At 46.7% G+C, this 16,011-nt stretch overlaps 1 protein-coding gene across 1 annotated transcript in view; it reads left to right on the forward strand.

The window, feature by feature from the left end:
• The window catches only part of CALN1 (calneuron 1), a 477,016-nt gene that overhangs the window by 230,154 nt on the left and 230,851 nt on the right, over positions 1–16,011 (forward strand). Inside the window, exon 3 of the mRNA XM_021700534.1 lies at positions 6,131–6,274. Within this exon, the coding sequence (XP_021556209.1) occupies positions 6,131–6,274 (144 nt within the window). The remainder of the gene's footprint in view (positions 1–6,130; positions 6,275–16,011) is intronic.

Below are 16,011 nucleotides of genomic sequence, written 5' to 3' on the forward strand. Positions count from 1 at the left end.
GGTGAGGGCTCTGCTTCTCACCTCTCAGCCACCTGGGTGCCAGATCCCTCAGTTTCAAAAATCAATCTGATCCTGGGGCTCCTGGGTGGCTCAGTTGGTTAAGCGTCCAACTCTTGATTTGGGCTCAGGTCATGATCTCAGGGTCTTGGGACTGAGCCCTGCATTGGGCTCTGTGTTCAGCATGGAGTCTCCTTGTCCTTCTCCCTCTGGTGCTCCCCACCATTTGTGTTCTCTCTCTCTCTCTCAAATAAATACATAAAATCTTAAAAAAAAAATCTGATCCTTTCTTTTTTTTTTTTTTTTTTTTAATTTATAACCACTGAGGTTTCCGTGGCCTGCAGCAGGAGTTTACAAACTAACTATAAAAGGCCAAAGTGGACTGTTTCAGGCCTTGGGGGCCAAACCATCCCTGTCACAACTTCTCAGTTTTATTTGTGTAGTACCAGAGCCCTACCCAGTAGGCAGCAGACATAGACAGCGTGTAAATGATGCGTTCCAGAAACACTTTATTTTCAAAGCAGGTGGCGGGCCACATTTGGCCACGGGCCATCATTTGCCAACGCGTGGTCTGCAGGGTACCGCTCGGATGGCTCCCCGGGGCCCTTTGTGATCTTGCCCTCGTGCGCTTCTTGCCCTCATCTCTCAATGTCAGAAGATTCTGGAATAACCCTGTCACAAGAGTTGGCTCTCTCATATGGAAGGATATCCATGGGTTTTCTGTAGGCTTGTAGATTGCTCTTGTCATTCTCTGCTGTGACTATCCCATCTCCTCTCTGTCTCTCCAACTAGAATATAAGCTTCTTATAGCTTGGAAAGTTTCTTTTGCTACCTAACTATTCTAGCACGGCATATGGCATGCAGTAAGTAAACAGCAACTCTTCAGTGAATGAACGGCTGTATTAATCATCTCTAAATATTCATTTGTCTTTCACAGAGCAGATGGAGATTCTTCTAGATCTCTTTTGTCATTGACTCAGTCCCTGTCCTATTAATTCCTCTGAATAAAGACCTTGAGGTTCCTATCTTGTGTTTTCTGGTGCACTTATGTTGGTGTTCAATAATTACCTTGCTGAGTCGCATGTCTCCAGTTTTGCCATTTCTCAATGATGTGTATCAACAAAATGCATCTTGCTCATTAATAGATCTATCGCTTCTTGTGCTTAAAGCCCACATTCTTCCTAAAGACACATTTCTGTGGAGACTAGACAGATTTCGCATCTAACAGGGGTTGAGGTAGGAAAAACCATTGTTCTTCATTACCGATTCGGAGTTTGCAAATTAGCGCCGTGAATTTCAGCCGATTCTTCAAGGCCAACGAATTCATTAGCCAACAAAGATTGACTCTGGCTGGTGTCTGGTTTTCATCTGATGCACACTTTATTGGGGCGGCCTGCCTGATGAGTCTGTTCTGTATGATGGCCGTGCCTCTGCCGTTGTTCGTGCCCGAATTGGCCATGTCCCTGGGGGGGGGGGGGTGGCGCATCATGGAACTGAAGCCTGGTTCTTAGGGGGCACTGGGTTGGGATGCCGGTGGTACCAGTGGTGTCTCTGATGGTTTTAAGAAGACACACTTGCTGGTGTAACAAGAAGTAAATGTCTTGGGCTCTAGAGCAGCTTGATTTCTAGTCCAGACCTTGCTTGGCTCCAGAATATCAGGGAGGAGAGGTGCAGATCCCTGTGGGAATGCAGACTTTGTTCTGGGAGATCCCATATGCAGAGAGGGGATTCCTTCTGCCAGAAGGTGTGTCGTATGATGCTACCTTTCATGGTCCACAAAATGGTGGTTGGCCGGGCTCTCATCGCCATCACCGTGGCCCCTTCTGGAATCTGCAAAGGCCTCTTGCTGGTGGGCGAATTGCCGTGCCAGTTTCTGATATGAGCATGAAACTAACTTAAAGACCAAAAGCACAGCACGCTTATGTAACTCTGAAGCACCGGGGACTTTAGCCCAGAGAGGGGATAAATTCCAGCGAAAAGCACACCACATTACGGGGTTGTTCCTGAAGCCTGATCTGTGGTCCTCACTTCCCAAGGATGTGGAGAGTGGCCAGGGCCCCTCCGTGTTGCCCGCAGGCTGCCTGTAGCCATAGGCAGGGGGATCCGGCCTGTTTCTGTGTCTCTGCTGGTTTTATGGGCATATTTCTCACACCCTGTTCTGCTATTAAAAATAAAAATAAAACGAGGCACACATCACATGTCTCCGGCTGCAAGACCCATTTCCTTCTAATAAGCTTCTCATTTGCCTGGGTGTTCCCTCCCCTGGAAAGATTAAATCTCCAGAGGCTCCCATTATGGATTTCTAGTTTTGTACTTTTTTTCCACCCTCTGTTATTTTGAAAGAAAATGAAGTTAGTGAGCTTTGTCTGCACACACACACACACATACACACACACTCTCTCTCTCTCTCTCTCTGTCTCTCTCTCTCTCTGTCTCTCTCTCTACTTGGGAGCCAGGATCAGAAATTCTGGGCAAACAGCGAAGGGCAGCTTTGTCCCACTTACCTGGGGGCCGCAAAAAACAGAACTCTGAGCTGGTTTTTACCTGTGCTGTGCTGTTTTGGGCTGGAGCAGGGCTGGCCTGCTTACTTACTGCAGACGGCAAACTATGGGGGTGTGAAGCCTCAAGGGATCACGTCCCTTCCCGGCAGGCCAGCTCTGTGGTGGCCTCCGTCTGACTCCTGCAGCCCAAAGGTGAGGTGGCTTTAGGAGTAGCCCAGGCAGTGAGGTGGGGGTCGGGAGGCACACCCATAAAGGCCTTTATTTCTAGGCCAAGTTCACACACATCCTCGATCAGGCCTCTCCGGGGTGTCCAGTGTAAGGATACAGCCTTGTTCATTTGTGAGATCTAGGGCATATGCAGGGGGATCACAGGAATGAGGCCAGACTCTGTCACCCTGTCAACAGAAGGGAATTGCCCTGTCGGAGTGATCGAAACAGCCAGGGAGCTCGGGATTGAGTCAGAGGGACGGCGAGTGGAGATGTGCCTCAGGAAAGGAGGACAAGGGGCCGAGCTCAGCGTGCAGCCGGTCATCCAGGTGGCCCACCTAAGACCCTGGCGCCTCTTCTTTGACTCCAGGCCAGGCCCCTGTCATCATCTGACATTTCCTACTATTGCATGGTATATGCCAGCTCTGAAGTGGAGCCCCATTAGAGAGGCTAGAAGGAGAGCCAACCCAACTCGTTTTTCAGATGGGGGCCTTCGAGGCTGAGGGAGAAGCCTGCCCTGGGTGTAGTGTAGGGCCAGACTGACTTCCTTGTGGGCTGACTCCCACCTCGGGAGACCCTGCATCTGCATCCGCCTGCCCTCGGCATCTGGGCTCAGGCCATGTGAGGCCATGGTCTCCGCCCCACTGTCCTTGAGTGTTGTGTGCCATGACCTCATGCTGAGCAGTGACTCTAAGCTCTTTCCGGGCCACCTGGGACTTGGTAGGAAAACATATGTCTGCCTGAGGGAATCTTGGGCATGTTTCATGGGCGAGAAAAGCCTAAAAGTGCAGACAAACCCCTTGATTCAGAATTTGGACCAGACTGAAATTTTTTCTTTATCCTCAATGGAAAAAAGAGGGGTGTTTGAACAGTAGATTAATAGGGTATGAAAGAGAACACAGGCTTCCTGTTCTTCTCTTAAACACTTTAACAATGTCCACAGATCCCCAGAAAAGGTCTGGAAGGACCTTGGGGATCCTCGTGGCCAACCCAGCTCATTTTACACATGAACAATCTGAGGCCTCAGGGTTTGGCTTCGGACCTAATTAGCTAATGCGCCTGGCCAGGAGCCTAGGGTCCCAGCTCACAGGCTGGTCTTCTGTCTGCTGGAGCCCACACTTAGTCTCAGAAAGCACTGAACGTGCAGAATTAGTATTGATAGTGAATTTGCTACTAATACACGAGCCCTACCTATTGAGACCCATCATCCATTGAACAGCGGTCTGTGTAATGCCTCCTTCAAAGTGTCAGTGGGAATACAAAGATGAATTAAGTGTATGAAGAGGTGATTTCTGATACATGTAAGATACATACAAGACACATACAATGATACATACAAGAGATGTATGATTTCTGCACCAACCATCGTGTCTTTAGATGGGATGGGCTGACGTCATGAGAAAGGAACGAACGAACCACTGAACAGGAGCAGAGAGGGAGAGACACTGGCCATGGTGGGCAAAGACATTTTTGTGGAACCCACGGTTCCTTACTCAGCCTTGAAGGACCAACAGGATTTGGGCAGCTAAAGAGGAAGGCAAGGCATTCCAGGTGGAAATCCTGGGATGGGAGAGGGCAGCAGTCTGAAAATCGGGCCCCAGAGGTATCAGGTCCTCAACCTTGGAACTTGTAAATATTTCCTTGGGGGAAAAAAAAAAGGCTTTTGCAGATATTAAGCTGAGGGTCTTGAGATGGGGAGCTTCTCCTGTGTTATCTGGGTGGGTCCTAAATGCCATCACAAGTGTCCTTAGAAGTGGAAGGCAGAGGAAGATCACAGACAGAAGAGGAAAAGTGGGGTGCCTGGGTGGCTCAGTCGGTTAGGCGTCTGCCTTAAGCTCTGGTCCTGATCCCAGGGTCCTGGGATCGAGCCCTGCATCAGGCTCCTTGCTCAGTGGGAAGCCTGCTTCTCTCTCTCCCTCTGCCTGCCACTCCCCCTGCTTGTGCTCTCTCTCTCTATCAAATAAATAAAATCTTTATTAAAAAAAAAAAGAGGAAAAGGTGATGTGGCCACAGAGGCAGGGATTGGAGGGACCTGGCCACAAACCAAGGAATGCCGGCAACCACCCAAAGCTGGAAGAGGCAAGGGACAGATTCTGCCCTAGGAGAGCACAGCCCTGTCCCCAACTTGATTTTGGTCCAGTGATCCTGATTTCATACCTCGGCTTCCAGATTGTGAGAGACGAAATTTCTGTTGTTGGGCGCCTGGGTGGCTCAGTCGGTTACGTGTCTGTCTTGGGCTCAGGTCATGATCTGGGATCGAGCCCCATGTCGGGCTCCCTGCTCCACAGGGGTTCTGCTTCTCCCTCTCCCTCTGCTGCTCCCCCTGCTTGTGCTCTCGCTCTTTCTCCATCAAATAAATAACATCTTAAAAAAATAAAAGAAATTTCTGTTGTTTTTAGCCACAATGTTTGTAGTGATTTGTTACAAGAGCCCCAGAAAATTCATACAAATGGGAAGGGGCCAGAGCTTGTTTGGGTAAGGGTGTGGTTCCAGGTGTTGCCCAGGAGCATAGTCAGCTATTTCGAGAAGCAGTAGGTAAACGGGTTAGGGCCAGTGTCGATGAAAAGTCAAAGCTAGCCAAGTCTGGTGCTCAGACACCATTGATGAACCTGTCATTTTCAGACTCTGATCTCGAATTCTCCACACCATGCCTCGTGGCGGTGTGATGTGTTAATGCTCAGCCAACCCAGGACCGACAGGCCACGGGGGCTCTGGAGGGAGGGGTTCTGGGCCAAATGCAGAACAACTCAGGCTGGGGTCAGAGGATGGGCGATCACCTGCTGAGTGGGATGGCCTTGTTGATATCAGATCCTCTGCTGGCCTGGAGAGAATGTGATTAAAGATGCCTTTTTTGGGCTTTTATGACAGTCTTATTGATCTGAGGTTGTTTATAGCCGTAAAATAGCTGTAAATTAGAGGATGAAATAAAAACAGCAGGATGGTAACTCCTGTCTTCCTACAGGGTTAAAAAAAGCCTTCTGCCCAGCTCCACCTGCAGCAGGGGGCTGATACACGAGCCTGCAGAGGGGAATCTTGTTCTTGTTTCTGCAAACGAAGTGCCCGGGTTAAGAGGCAGCCCTGTCCTCAAGGCTGAAACCTAACCTGCTCGTTCCTGCCCAGGAAGTGTCCTCAGCGAACACAGGTCTCCGCTGGGACCACCGTCGAATTGTGCGGCGACTGTGGTGTTTTAAGGATGCTTGGGGCTGGTTTTCTTTTTTCCTTTACCCCTTCTCTTCCTTTCCTTGTTTTTCATTCCTCTTTCTTTCTTTTGTCCCTCTTTTGGCCGCTCTTTTATCTGATTAAAGGGTTCTGACATATTAGTATTTGTAAGGCCGTTAGGAGTGTTCAGTAGAGGATCACTGGTAATTTCAATGCAACAGACCAAGCCATGTGACCATCGGACTTTGTTTGCTTTCCCCTTGTAGAGATCCGAGAGGCCTTTCGGGTTCTGGACCGAGATGGGAATGGCTTCATCTCCAAGCAGGAGCTAGGAATGGCCATGCGTTCTTTGGGGTACATGCCGAGTGAGGTGGAGCTGGCCATCATCATGCAGCGCCTGGACATGGACGGTGAGCCCCGGGCGCACAGCGTGTCCCCCAGGATGAGCCCCGGCTCATCAGTGAGACCTTGGCTTTAAAGGGCCTTGCACTTGGGGTCAAAAGGCTTGGGGTCATGTCTTGGTTTACATTTGAGGGCTAGACCAAGGTTGTTCCAACAACACTCTGTGCAGTCCCTGGGGCCTGCAAAGGTGGTTCTGGGGCCACTGGAGGGAACAGGGTGAGGGAGGTGGTCTGGCCACTGGAACAGCCACCACAGATCTTTCCTCTTCTCCTCCCTCTCTGTTCAATAGCTTTACGGAGATAGAGTGCACATGCCATAAAACTCACCCATTTCAACAGTGTGATTCAATGGCGTTTAGTGGATTCACAGATTGGGGTAACCACGCTGTAATCAATTTTAGAGCATTGTCACCACTCCAAAAAGAAACGCGACCTTTCAGCTGCCACCTCACATCCCTCTATCCCCCAAGCCCTAGGCAACCACTAATTTACTTTCTGTTTCTGTGGATTTGCTCTCTGGACATTTCATATAAGATGGAATCCTACAATGTGTGGTCCTTTGCGACTGGCTGCTTTTACTTAGCATAATGTTTATCCACATTATAGCATGTATTTGTACTTTTTTTTTTTATGGCCAAATCATATGCCATTGTATGGGTATAATAACAGTTTTTTTTCTCTCTCTTTCACTTACTGGGTTTCTATATACAACCTCACTGGGGAAAAGGGTTTCACTGTATTTTAAAAGTTCTAAAAAGTGACACATGACATCTTTAAGGTTCTTTCCTGTTCCAAAACCCTGAGGCTATCCCAAATCAGTTGTGACCCTCCTGACATTTAGATTCTGCCTTGGCTGAAGGTCCAAGAAAAAGCCTTCTTCTTCTTTTTTTTTTTTTCAACACACACTCGCCCCCTCTGAAAAGCAGCTCAGTCCCAGGCCTCAGGGGGTCCAGAGTGGTGAGCATTGGGACTCTCAGGTAGAACATGAAGTATACAAGGAAAAAACAGGAAGCAGAGCATGGGGTCAGGAAGTCCCTTGGAGGAAAAGACTGTGGTAGGGAGATGTTTGCTTGGCCTGCAGCTGATTGGAAGAACCAGCTCTCTCCTGTTATCTCGCTGGAATTGCTGGAAGGATGATAATAAGGGTGACCATATGGTGAATGAACTCCAGCACCAGCCACCAAGTGCAGCTGTGGACATTTATTTTCTGGTTCAGGAAAGGGATGTTTCATCAGTGGTATAAGCAGTCCCAGCCTTGTCCTTACAACTCTGATTGATTGTGACTCACCATGTCTTTGCAGGACCGATTTGACCTTGCTTTATATTTAGCTGCTTGCTTTAGATATTTCTGAAAAGCTAGAGCAAAGCGCAAATCATATAGCAAAATCTGTTTTCCACTGACCCCCATCATCATTTCGGAGATACATTTCCAGAAAAGGTTTCCTCCTTAAAATAATAGAAATCTTAAGCTACACTTCCGTTTTTGGGACAAAGATTCTGTGCTTTTGATTCTCCGCCCACAACTCCTGTAACAAAACCTAGTCAAATGGACTACAAGCAAATGGAATTAGCAACATTTAATAAAAACGAGCCAGCCCTATTGTGGGTGAGTTACTCCTCTGAAATGGAAGGGTCTTCATCAAAGTCCATCCTACTTCTTTGCGTATTCACTCCTTGGGTCTCAGCTCACAGGGAGTTTTTACATTGTCGCAAATCCTCCCTGAGTCCATGAGGTCTTGGAGGCCCAGGGGATCTTGTGTGTCCCGGGTGTGCAAGAGATCCATCGGGACTTGGGCAAAGCTCCATATGGGATTCAGTTTAAGAGCTTCCAAGTTTTGCCCATTTATTTACAACTTACATACTCAGCTACCAATGCCAAAGGCAGAACTTACCAGAACTTAAAAGGACTAAGCAGTTCTCTTGTAGAGAACTTCTATTCATTCCTTTAACAAAAGCTCGGGTTTAAAAAAAAAAAAAAAAAAGCTGAGGTCATCAGCTGCTTCATGGTGATGAAGTCATGTCAAAACACGTTTCTTTACTTTTGAAGCGCAGCTTCTTTGAGGTTTTGTTTTGTTGCTTACAAAAGATTTAATGCAGCAACATGAAGACAGAGCAGTGATGTACGTAGAAGGAATTGCTCCAGCAGTTTATTAATTGCCTAAGTGTTAAAGAACTAAGTGAAGGATGCCCAGTCTGAGGCTGAAATGTGTGTATTTAAGAGTTCTGTGAATGAGGCTGGTAAGTGGGATTTCTGGGGTACTGCATTCTGGATATGGGTGGACTGTGTCTCATGTCCTTTGCTTAATGGGCCTTTTGAGCTTCTGTTAAAAAAAAAAAAATAGGTCCTAATTATATCCTTCCTTTCTAGCTTCTGTAACTGGGGGTTCTCCACAGAGATTTGGCCTTACTGAATTAAGCTATTCTTTGGCATGAAACTTGTGGAATGGCAGACACTTTTATGGGGACACTGCTCAAAAAATGGGGTGTTTGGGCTGGAACTTGGGATTCCTAGCCATAGGCTGACGGTGCCTCCGGGCTCGCAGACCCTGGTGTCTGGGGGACAGCAGGAGATGGGGCAGTGCCTCTGTCCACCCCAGCTGGCTGTGATTAGGAGCAGGTCTGGCCCACACAGCGACCTTCTCTTTCTGGGGTCCCTGCCAGTTTGCCCGACGGTGAGGTCATCCCTTTGGCACGAGGGATATAGGCTGAGTGTGTCTGTGCAACTGAAGTTGACACATGAGGCTTTCATTAGGTGGTTCCTTGGGAGTGGGGTGCCTTGCTGCCTAAGCATGTAATAGTAACCTGCCTGGATTAGGGAGCTCGGCGGGATTTCCTGGACACGGAGCCTGCAGGAGCCAGACAGTTCCAGTCTGTGTGTGGAGCTGGTTTTCCAGAGGACACAGTGCGAGGCAGGCTGTAGGGTCTGGGATTGCTCTCTTGGCCTGTGGCCAATTTGCCTTAAGTGCTGGGACTCTGTATGCGTGTGTGCATGTGTGTGCTCGTGCGTGCACACACACGAACACACGTGCGCTGATGGGCAGATCTGCTCCGAGTTAAATAAACAGAAAGCCAGAATTTGTGCCCGAGGCCCATTGCTTCCTCTTTGGCCCTTGGCGGCAAAGGTTCTTTCCTGTAACTTTTAACTCAATTGCACACCCCCTGGTGCTCGCGGTTCTTCTCCCCTTTCCAGCCTCTGCAGCTGAGGTGACTTACGCCCTAGCACCAGGAGGGAGCCGGGATTCGCCTTTCCTGGGTGCTTTTTGCCAGGATCTCACCTTCAGCCCAGAATCTGGAAGCCCGCAGCCTTCTCCATCAGGCTCGTTGGGAATTGACTTTACTCCAATGCATCGCGGTCCTAGTTAGGTACGATCCTTGGAAGAATGGTTAAAATAGCCACCCAAAAAAGTGTCTGCGAAGCTGACATCTTTCAGAGAAGTGGGTTGAGAAAGGCTGTTTGCAAAGGACTGTGGGCTCTGCCACGTCCCGTCCGCTCCCCTCACCTCTGTGTTTCCCACAGCAGCCCCGGGGCCCCCCAGCGCTTCCAGCCTCCTTCGCTGGGGAATAAGACCTTGGGAACTTCAAGACCCAACAGCTATTTTTGACTGCTTTCCAGCTTTCAATAGTTTCACCAACCACACCACTGTCGCCATCTGGAATGAATGCAGCTAGCTTTGCAAATAGTTTCCCAAAACACTCAAACCAGGAGACATTCTCAGCAGCTCATGGCTTTTGCGAGGGCCCCAGTGGCAGGTGCTCATGCTATCCTCTCCCCCTACAAGCACCCCTCAGGGCTCCCGCACTTACCCAGCAGACGTCCCTCATTGAAACAAAGGCAGATCCTGCCTTCTTCCTCCTCAAATTCCTTTCTGCCCCTCAAAGGTGCAGAATCTCGTGAGATCCTAGCAAATGTGGGGTTTCTAAATGACTTCCTGCCTCTGAACAGGTTCATGTTTGTTTTCAGGCCCACCTCCGTGTCGAGAGTGAGTTGGACTCCGGTTTAGTTTGATTTTTAAAAGGATTTATCTGGCGGCCGCTGTGTGTGAACTTGCTCGTTTCCATGTTCGGCAAGATTCACTTTTGGCTCGTTTTGAGACAAGCCACTGAACCGCAAAGAACAAAACTGTGGCCAGAGACACAAGGGAGAGTTAGCAATGTCCTTGCTGTCAGCCACCTGTTCATTATAGGGATATCCTTTGCTGATGCATCCCAATTGGGACCTCTCTGTTATCATTCGTGACCTCCTAGAAGACAAAAAGTACCAGCTTAATTCAGAGGAGCGCTCACTTCTGCCCCACATTCGTCCACATCCGGGTCCTGATTGGGAGGCTCTGGGACAGCCATCGGTCTGTTTTGGGAGCTGGGATGCAGGCTTCTTTCCCGAGTGTGAGGGCAGATGCTTGTCCACAAGCTGCATGAATGGAAACACCTGGTATGAGGTGGAAGCTGTTGGGGCCATAAGCAGAGGGTCCCAAACCTGGTGCACGTCAGACCACACCCAGGGGGTGTGCTTAAAACAAAAAAAACCAGAGCAGTAGAATCAGAAACCACAGGGTGGGGCCTGGAAGCATGAATCCTGTAACAATCTCATCAAGTTACGGACAGCAGTGTGTCCATTGATGTAACTGGGGGACCTTTGGCTGAAAGAAAAATCTAAAGCTTGAGAGAAGTCTTCAAGCCTGTGGATATTTGTATGAGCAAGAAGGTCTGAGTAAGAAGTAAATGCCTGTAAGGCGGAGAAGGAGCTTTTCCTTTGGGAATTTGATGAAGCAAGAGGACAGTCGGTGGTCATTCAGCCCTGCCTGAAAGCAAAGAGGCCCTCCCAGACAGAGCTCACACCTACATAGATGCCCCAGCTTTCTCCCTCCTCCATCTCTGGGACCTGCAGAATAGGCATCACCTCGGAGTTTGCTTAAAATGCATCACCTCAGAGTTTGGTTAAAATCCACCCCAGACCTGCTGATTCTGAGCCTGCTTTTTTTTTTTTTTTTTTAAGATTTTATTTATTTGTCAGAGAGCGAGAGAGAGAGAGCACAAGCAGGGGGAGCAGCAGAGGGAGAGAGAGAGAAGCAGACTCCCCACTAAGCAGGGAGCCGGATGCGGAACTCGATCCCAGGACCAAATAAATCTGAGCCTGCATTTTAATAAAAGTCCCAGGTGGTCCACAGATATGGGGAAATTTGAGGAGTGCTAGTCTAGGGCACACTTTGAAAAGGAGGAAGCCAACCCAACCATGTTTCCTCATTTGAGGATCTCTTCACAGAGTGCAGCCCCTCCCTAGTCTCCTCCCAGAAACTCAATGTGCAGGGATTTGAAATTCACAAAGCCCAAGTCTTGTTGGAGGTCAGTTACAGGGATGTATCCAAATATTTGCATTTGTGAATAAGCATAAATAGCATTAAACTAATACACATTTCACTCTGTGTTAGTGAATTATTGCTGAATTTACTTTGATCTTGCTGTGCTAAGTCTTAACTGGGTGATAATAATAATGACCAACATTTATGTCATGCTCACCATGCCCCCAATAACGGTAGAATAGCGGTAATACTCGCTAATACGTGCAGAGTCTTCACCATGGGCCACACTCTGTTCAGGCACTTTATTTATTAACTTATTTGTCCTCATATCAGCCATAAGTACTGAGTGGTCTGATTCTCATTTCGTAGGTGAGAAAAATGAACTACAGAGGTTTCATGTTACTTGCCCAGTTCACGCTGCTAGTAAGAGCCATATGAATCTAAGATCTTAACCACATATCTTTATTTATTTATTTATTTATTTTTAATTTTTAATTTTTTTTTTTTTTAAAGATTTTATTTATTTATTTGAGAGAGAGAGAATGAGAGAGAGAGAACACCTGAGAGGGGATAGGGTCAGAGGGAGAAGCAGGCTCCCTGCCGAGCAGGGAGCCCGATGCAGGACTCGATCCCGGGACTCCAGGATCATGACCTGAGCCGAAGGCAGTCGCTTAACCAACTGAGCCACCCAGGTGCCCTATTTTTATTTTTAAAAGATTTTATTTATTTATTTGATAGAGAGACAGAGAGAGCCCACGTAGGCAGAGGAAGAAGCAGGCTCCCCGATGAGCAGGGAGCCTGATGTGGGGCTCGATCCCAGGACCCTGGGATCATGACCTGAGCTGAAGGCAGACGTTTAACTGACTGAGCCACCCCGGTTGCCCCCTTAACTACATATTTTGTAGATACATTCTTCTTTTTGTGATTTTAGTAGGTACGGGTCACTTACAGTGACAACAGGACATTGAAGCAGTGACCGAACAGAGCACACATACACATGCACATACTCGAGAGTCATGACATCACCTAGGTATTTTAAACCTATATGTGAATATATTGGTTACCAATTCCTGCTCCAGATCGTCTCCTGCTGTCACCTTTGGCTGGATGATAAAATCCAGCCACTCCTCAGGTTACACTTGTATGAGTCAAGCCTGACCCTAGAACAAAGTCTGTGAATTAAAGATGGTGTCTTTGGGTTTCTCGTTGCTTTAACGAGGGGAATCGTATTTAGGTCCTCTTGGGATATATAGTGGTGGTGGATGTTCATGAAAAATCTACTCCAGTGTTCCCATCTCCCGAAACAATTCCTTCTGTGTTAACCCAGGAAAAGTCCACCATCTTAATCTTATTGACAGTTGGCCACACTGAATCCCAAGTTTCAGCTAAGACCGAACTGTTTGAGTCACTTCTAGCTACTCAAGCCAGCATTCATAATAAAAACAATTTCTGGTATGAGTACCCATTTCAGTAAGAGCCTCCTCAGCCGATATTATATTCTCTCTCCCTTGTTTTTTTTTTTTTTTTAAAGATTTATTTATTTGAGAGAGCGAGAATGAGAGAGACAGAGAGTACATGAGAGGGGGGATGGTCAGAGAGAGAAGCAGGCTCCTCGCCGAGCAGGGAGCCCGATGCGGGACTCGATCCCGGGACTCCGGAATCATGACCTGAGCCGAAGGCAGTCGCTTAACCAACTGAGCCACCCAGGCGCCCATCTCTCCCTTGTTTTAACACCCTGGAATCCATGGCTACACCTGTACCCTGGGGTTACACTGATAGAAATTAGCAGCATCTCACCTCTCTGCATTCTCCCATAGCAGACTTGAAACTCCTGGGATGTCCTGATCTGATCATAATCATGGGTGTAAAGGCAGCAAAATGTGGTGGGAGTAGATCTTGAAAATAGGCAGCCCCTTTCAAAGAAGCTGCCTCAGCTGTTTCTTCCAGGTCTTCAGGCTGGTCTTGGCTGAGCTCAGGGAGATATCAGAGAGGGTGTGAGGGAGACTCGGGCATTCTGTTTTCTGAGTTCACCCAGAAGTCCCCCTTCCAAGTCATCGGTCCCACTCCTTTCCAATCAGTGTGCTAAATTTTATATCAGAGATCTGGGGAGTCTGTGACCTTAACTTACCACTCTGCAGACCACACAATTAAACTTGGGGCCTTCCCTGCAGTTACAGGAAGTGAGTGATAATTTGGGGCCAACCTGAAAACACCCTTGTTCTCTGTGACCATAGCTGAGAGTTTCATGGCCTGAGCTTGTCTGTCCGTCTGTCCTTCCTTCCTTCCTCTTTACTTCCTTCCTTCCTTCTTTACTTCCTTCTTTCCTTCCTTTCCATCCTCCCTTCCTTTTTTTAAAGATTTTATTTCTTTATGAGGGAGATAGAACAAGCAGGAGTGGGGAGAAAGGGGCGAGGGAGAAGCAGATTCTCCGCTGAGCAGGGAGCCCAACACTGGGCTCGATCCCAGGATCCTGGGACCATGATCTGAGCTGAAGGCAGGTGTTTAACTGACTGAGCCATCCAGGCGCCCCTTGTTTTTTCTTTCAAGGGCACTCAGAAGCAACTATCCACCCCCCCCAGTCCTTGTAGTCATTGTTGCTAAAGTAAAGGTCAAACATTGGAGCTACATGGGTCTTTAGAAACCTTGCTTTTGATAATTATTTTATCCAAAAGAAACCACAGGTGACATTTAATTAATTATGATGCCAGTCATGCCAAGGATACCAGTATCCCATTTTTCACTGGCAAGAAGGTCAACACTTCTATTCTTAAAGAACAGTGACAAGCAAACCACTTTTTTCTGGTTTGCTCCTGGTGGTTTGCTCCTGGTACCCCACACTGTATCATGAAAACAGAAACCATGCTGGATTCCTAGAAGCAAGAGTATTATCTGGAGCACAAGAACCTGCTTACAATCCTTCATACATAAATAACATTTCTCTCAGGCTAGGTTTACCAAAACGAATATGTGAGAGGGCCTGTCTCAGGACACCCTGACCAGTATAGAGTATTATTTAACAAGTCATTGCTTATATGATTGATGAAAAATGGCGGTTCATTTTACTCTTTTTGTTTTATCTCGTGAGATGATATATTTTTTCATAGGTTGATTGGGTTTTTCCTTTTGAGGATTGCCTGTTTTTGGGGGGCGGGAGTGGAATCTGTTTCAGTAAGGAGAGGCTAATTTATGTGGCCATAATAAATAAATCCCCCAAATTTATTTGGGCTTCATGTCACAAAATAAAAGTTATCACTCACAGGATATGTCCATTGTGAGTCAGCTGGGTGTTTCCTCTTTGTCATCCTCACTCGAGAGTCCCAGCCGAGGGAGGCTTCTGTCTGTTTCCAGGATAGCTGTAGTAAGGGAAAGAGACCAAGTGGACCACATAGTGATTCCTGAAGTTTTTGGTCACTTCTGTTCACTTTCTTCTTAGCTAAAGCGAGTCACATGGCTGTGCCTAATATCGAGGGGTTTGGGGAAGTAGAATCCAACTACATGCCCAGAAGGGATTGAACTGGAAATTATTTGCTGAGCAACACTCACGATGATCTAAGGACTTGGGGCTTTTCTTTTTCTTTTTTATCAGAGTGTTACATTTATTGTAAAATATTTATCTCAGGGAAAACTTCTAGAAATTCTATAAATAGGGGCAGAAATGATTGTCATGGAGATTTTACACAATCCTTTCGGAATGATCAAGTAGATAAAACTAAGTAACAATTTGAATGACATTGAATATGTGTGTATATGAGTATGTGTAAGTGTGCCTGTGTAATATAAATTTTGTGCTCCAAAAAAGAGAACATCCTTCTTTTTTGAGCAATTCTTGAACATTAACAAAACTTAGCTAGGTATTAGACCACAAGACCACCTAACTAAATTCCAAAGGACGCACATCCTTTGGCTGTAATGCAATAAACCAGAAATTAATAAAAGTTTGAATAAGGATCCCTCCCACTTGGAATCTAAAAATTAAAAACCAAAAACCTTTCAATTTAATGAATAATTCCAAGACTCTTGGGAAAAAATGCAATAAATTGACAAATATAGCATATTTAATGGAGAATTAAATAGAGCTGCCACTAAAATAAACTGGAAATGAAAAAATATGAGAGATTTAAAAAAGAATACTTAATACAGTTTTGTAAAAATACATTTGAACATCTACATGGAATGGAGATTTTTTTCTGGAAAATAATACATTATTGAAATGGATTCAAGCCCAAGTAAGTAGTCTAAATCGGAAGTTGCATACTTGCAGCCTTTCCAGCCAAATGCAGCTTACAGCCCTGTTTTATTGGGCTCACACCTCATTTTATAAAGCAGAAAATCTCATATTAAAAACATGCACTTCTCTCTTCTCTTAAAATCTTGGAGAATTTAACAAGATTAGATGAACTATAGTGAAGACCTGAACTCCTTCACTATAATAATTTGGTGGACTTGAGT

This window comes from Neomonachus schauinslandi, chromosome 5 (genome assembly GCF_002201575.2).
Source record: "Neomonachus schauinslandi chromosome 5, ASM220157v2, whole genome shotgun sequence".
Lineage (NCBI taxonomy): Eukaryota > Metazoa > Chordata > Mammalia > Carnivora > Phocidae > Neomonachus > Neomonachus schauinslandi.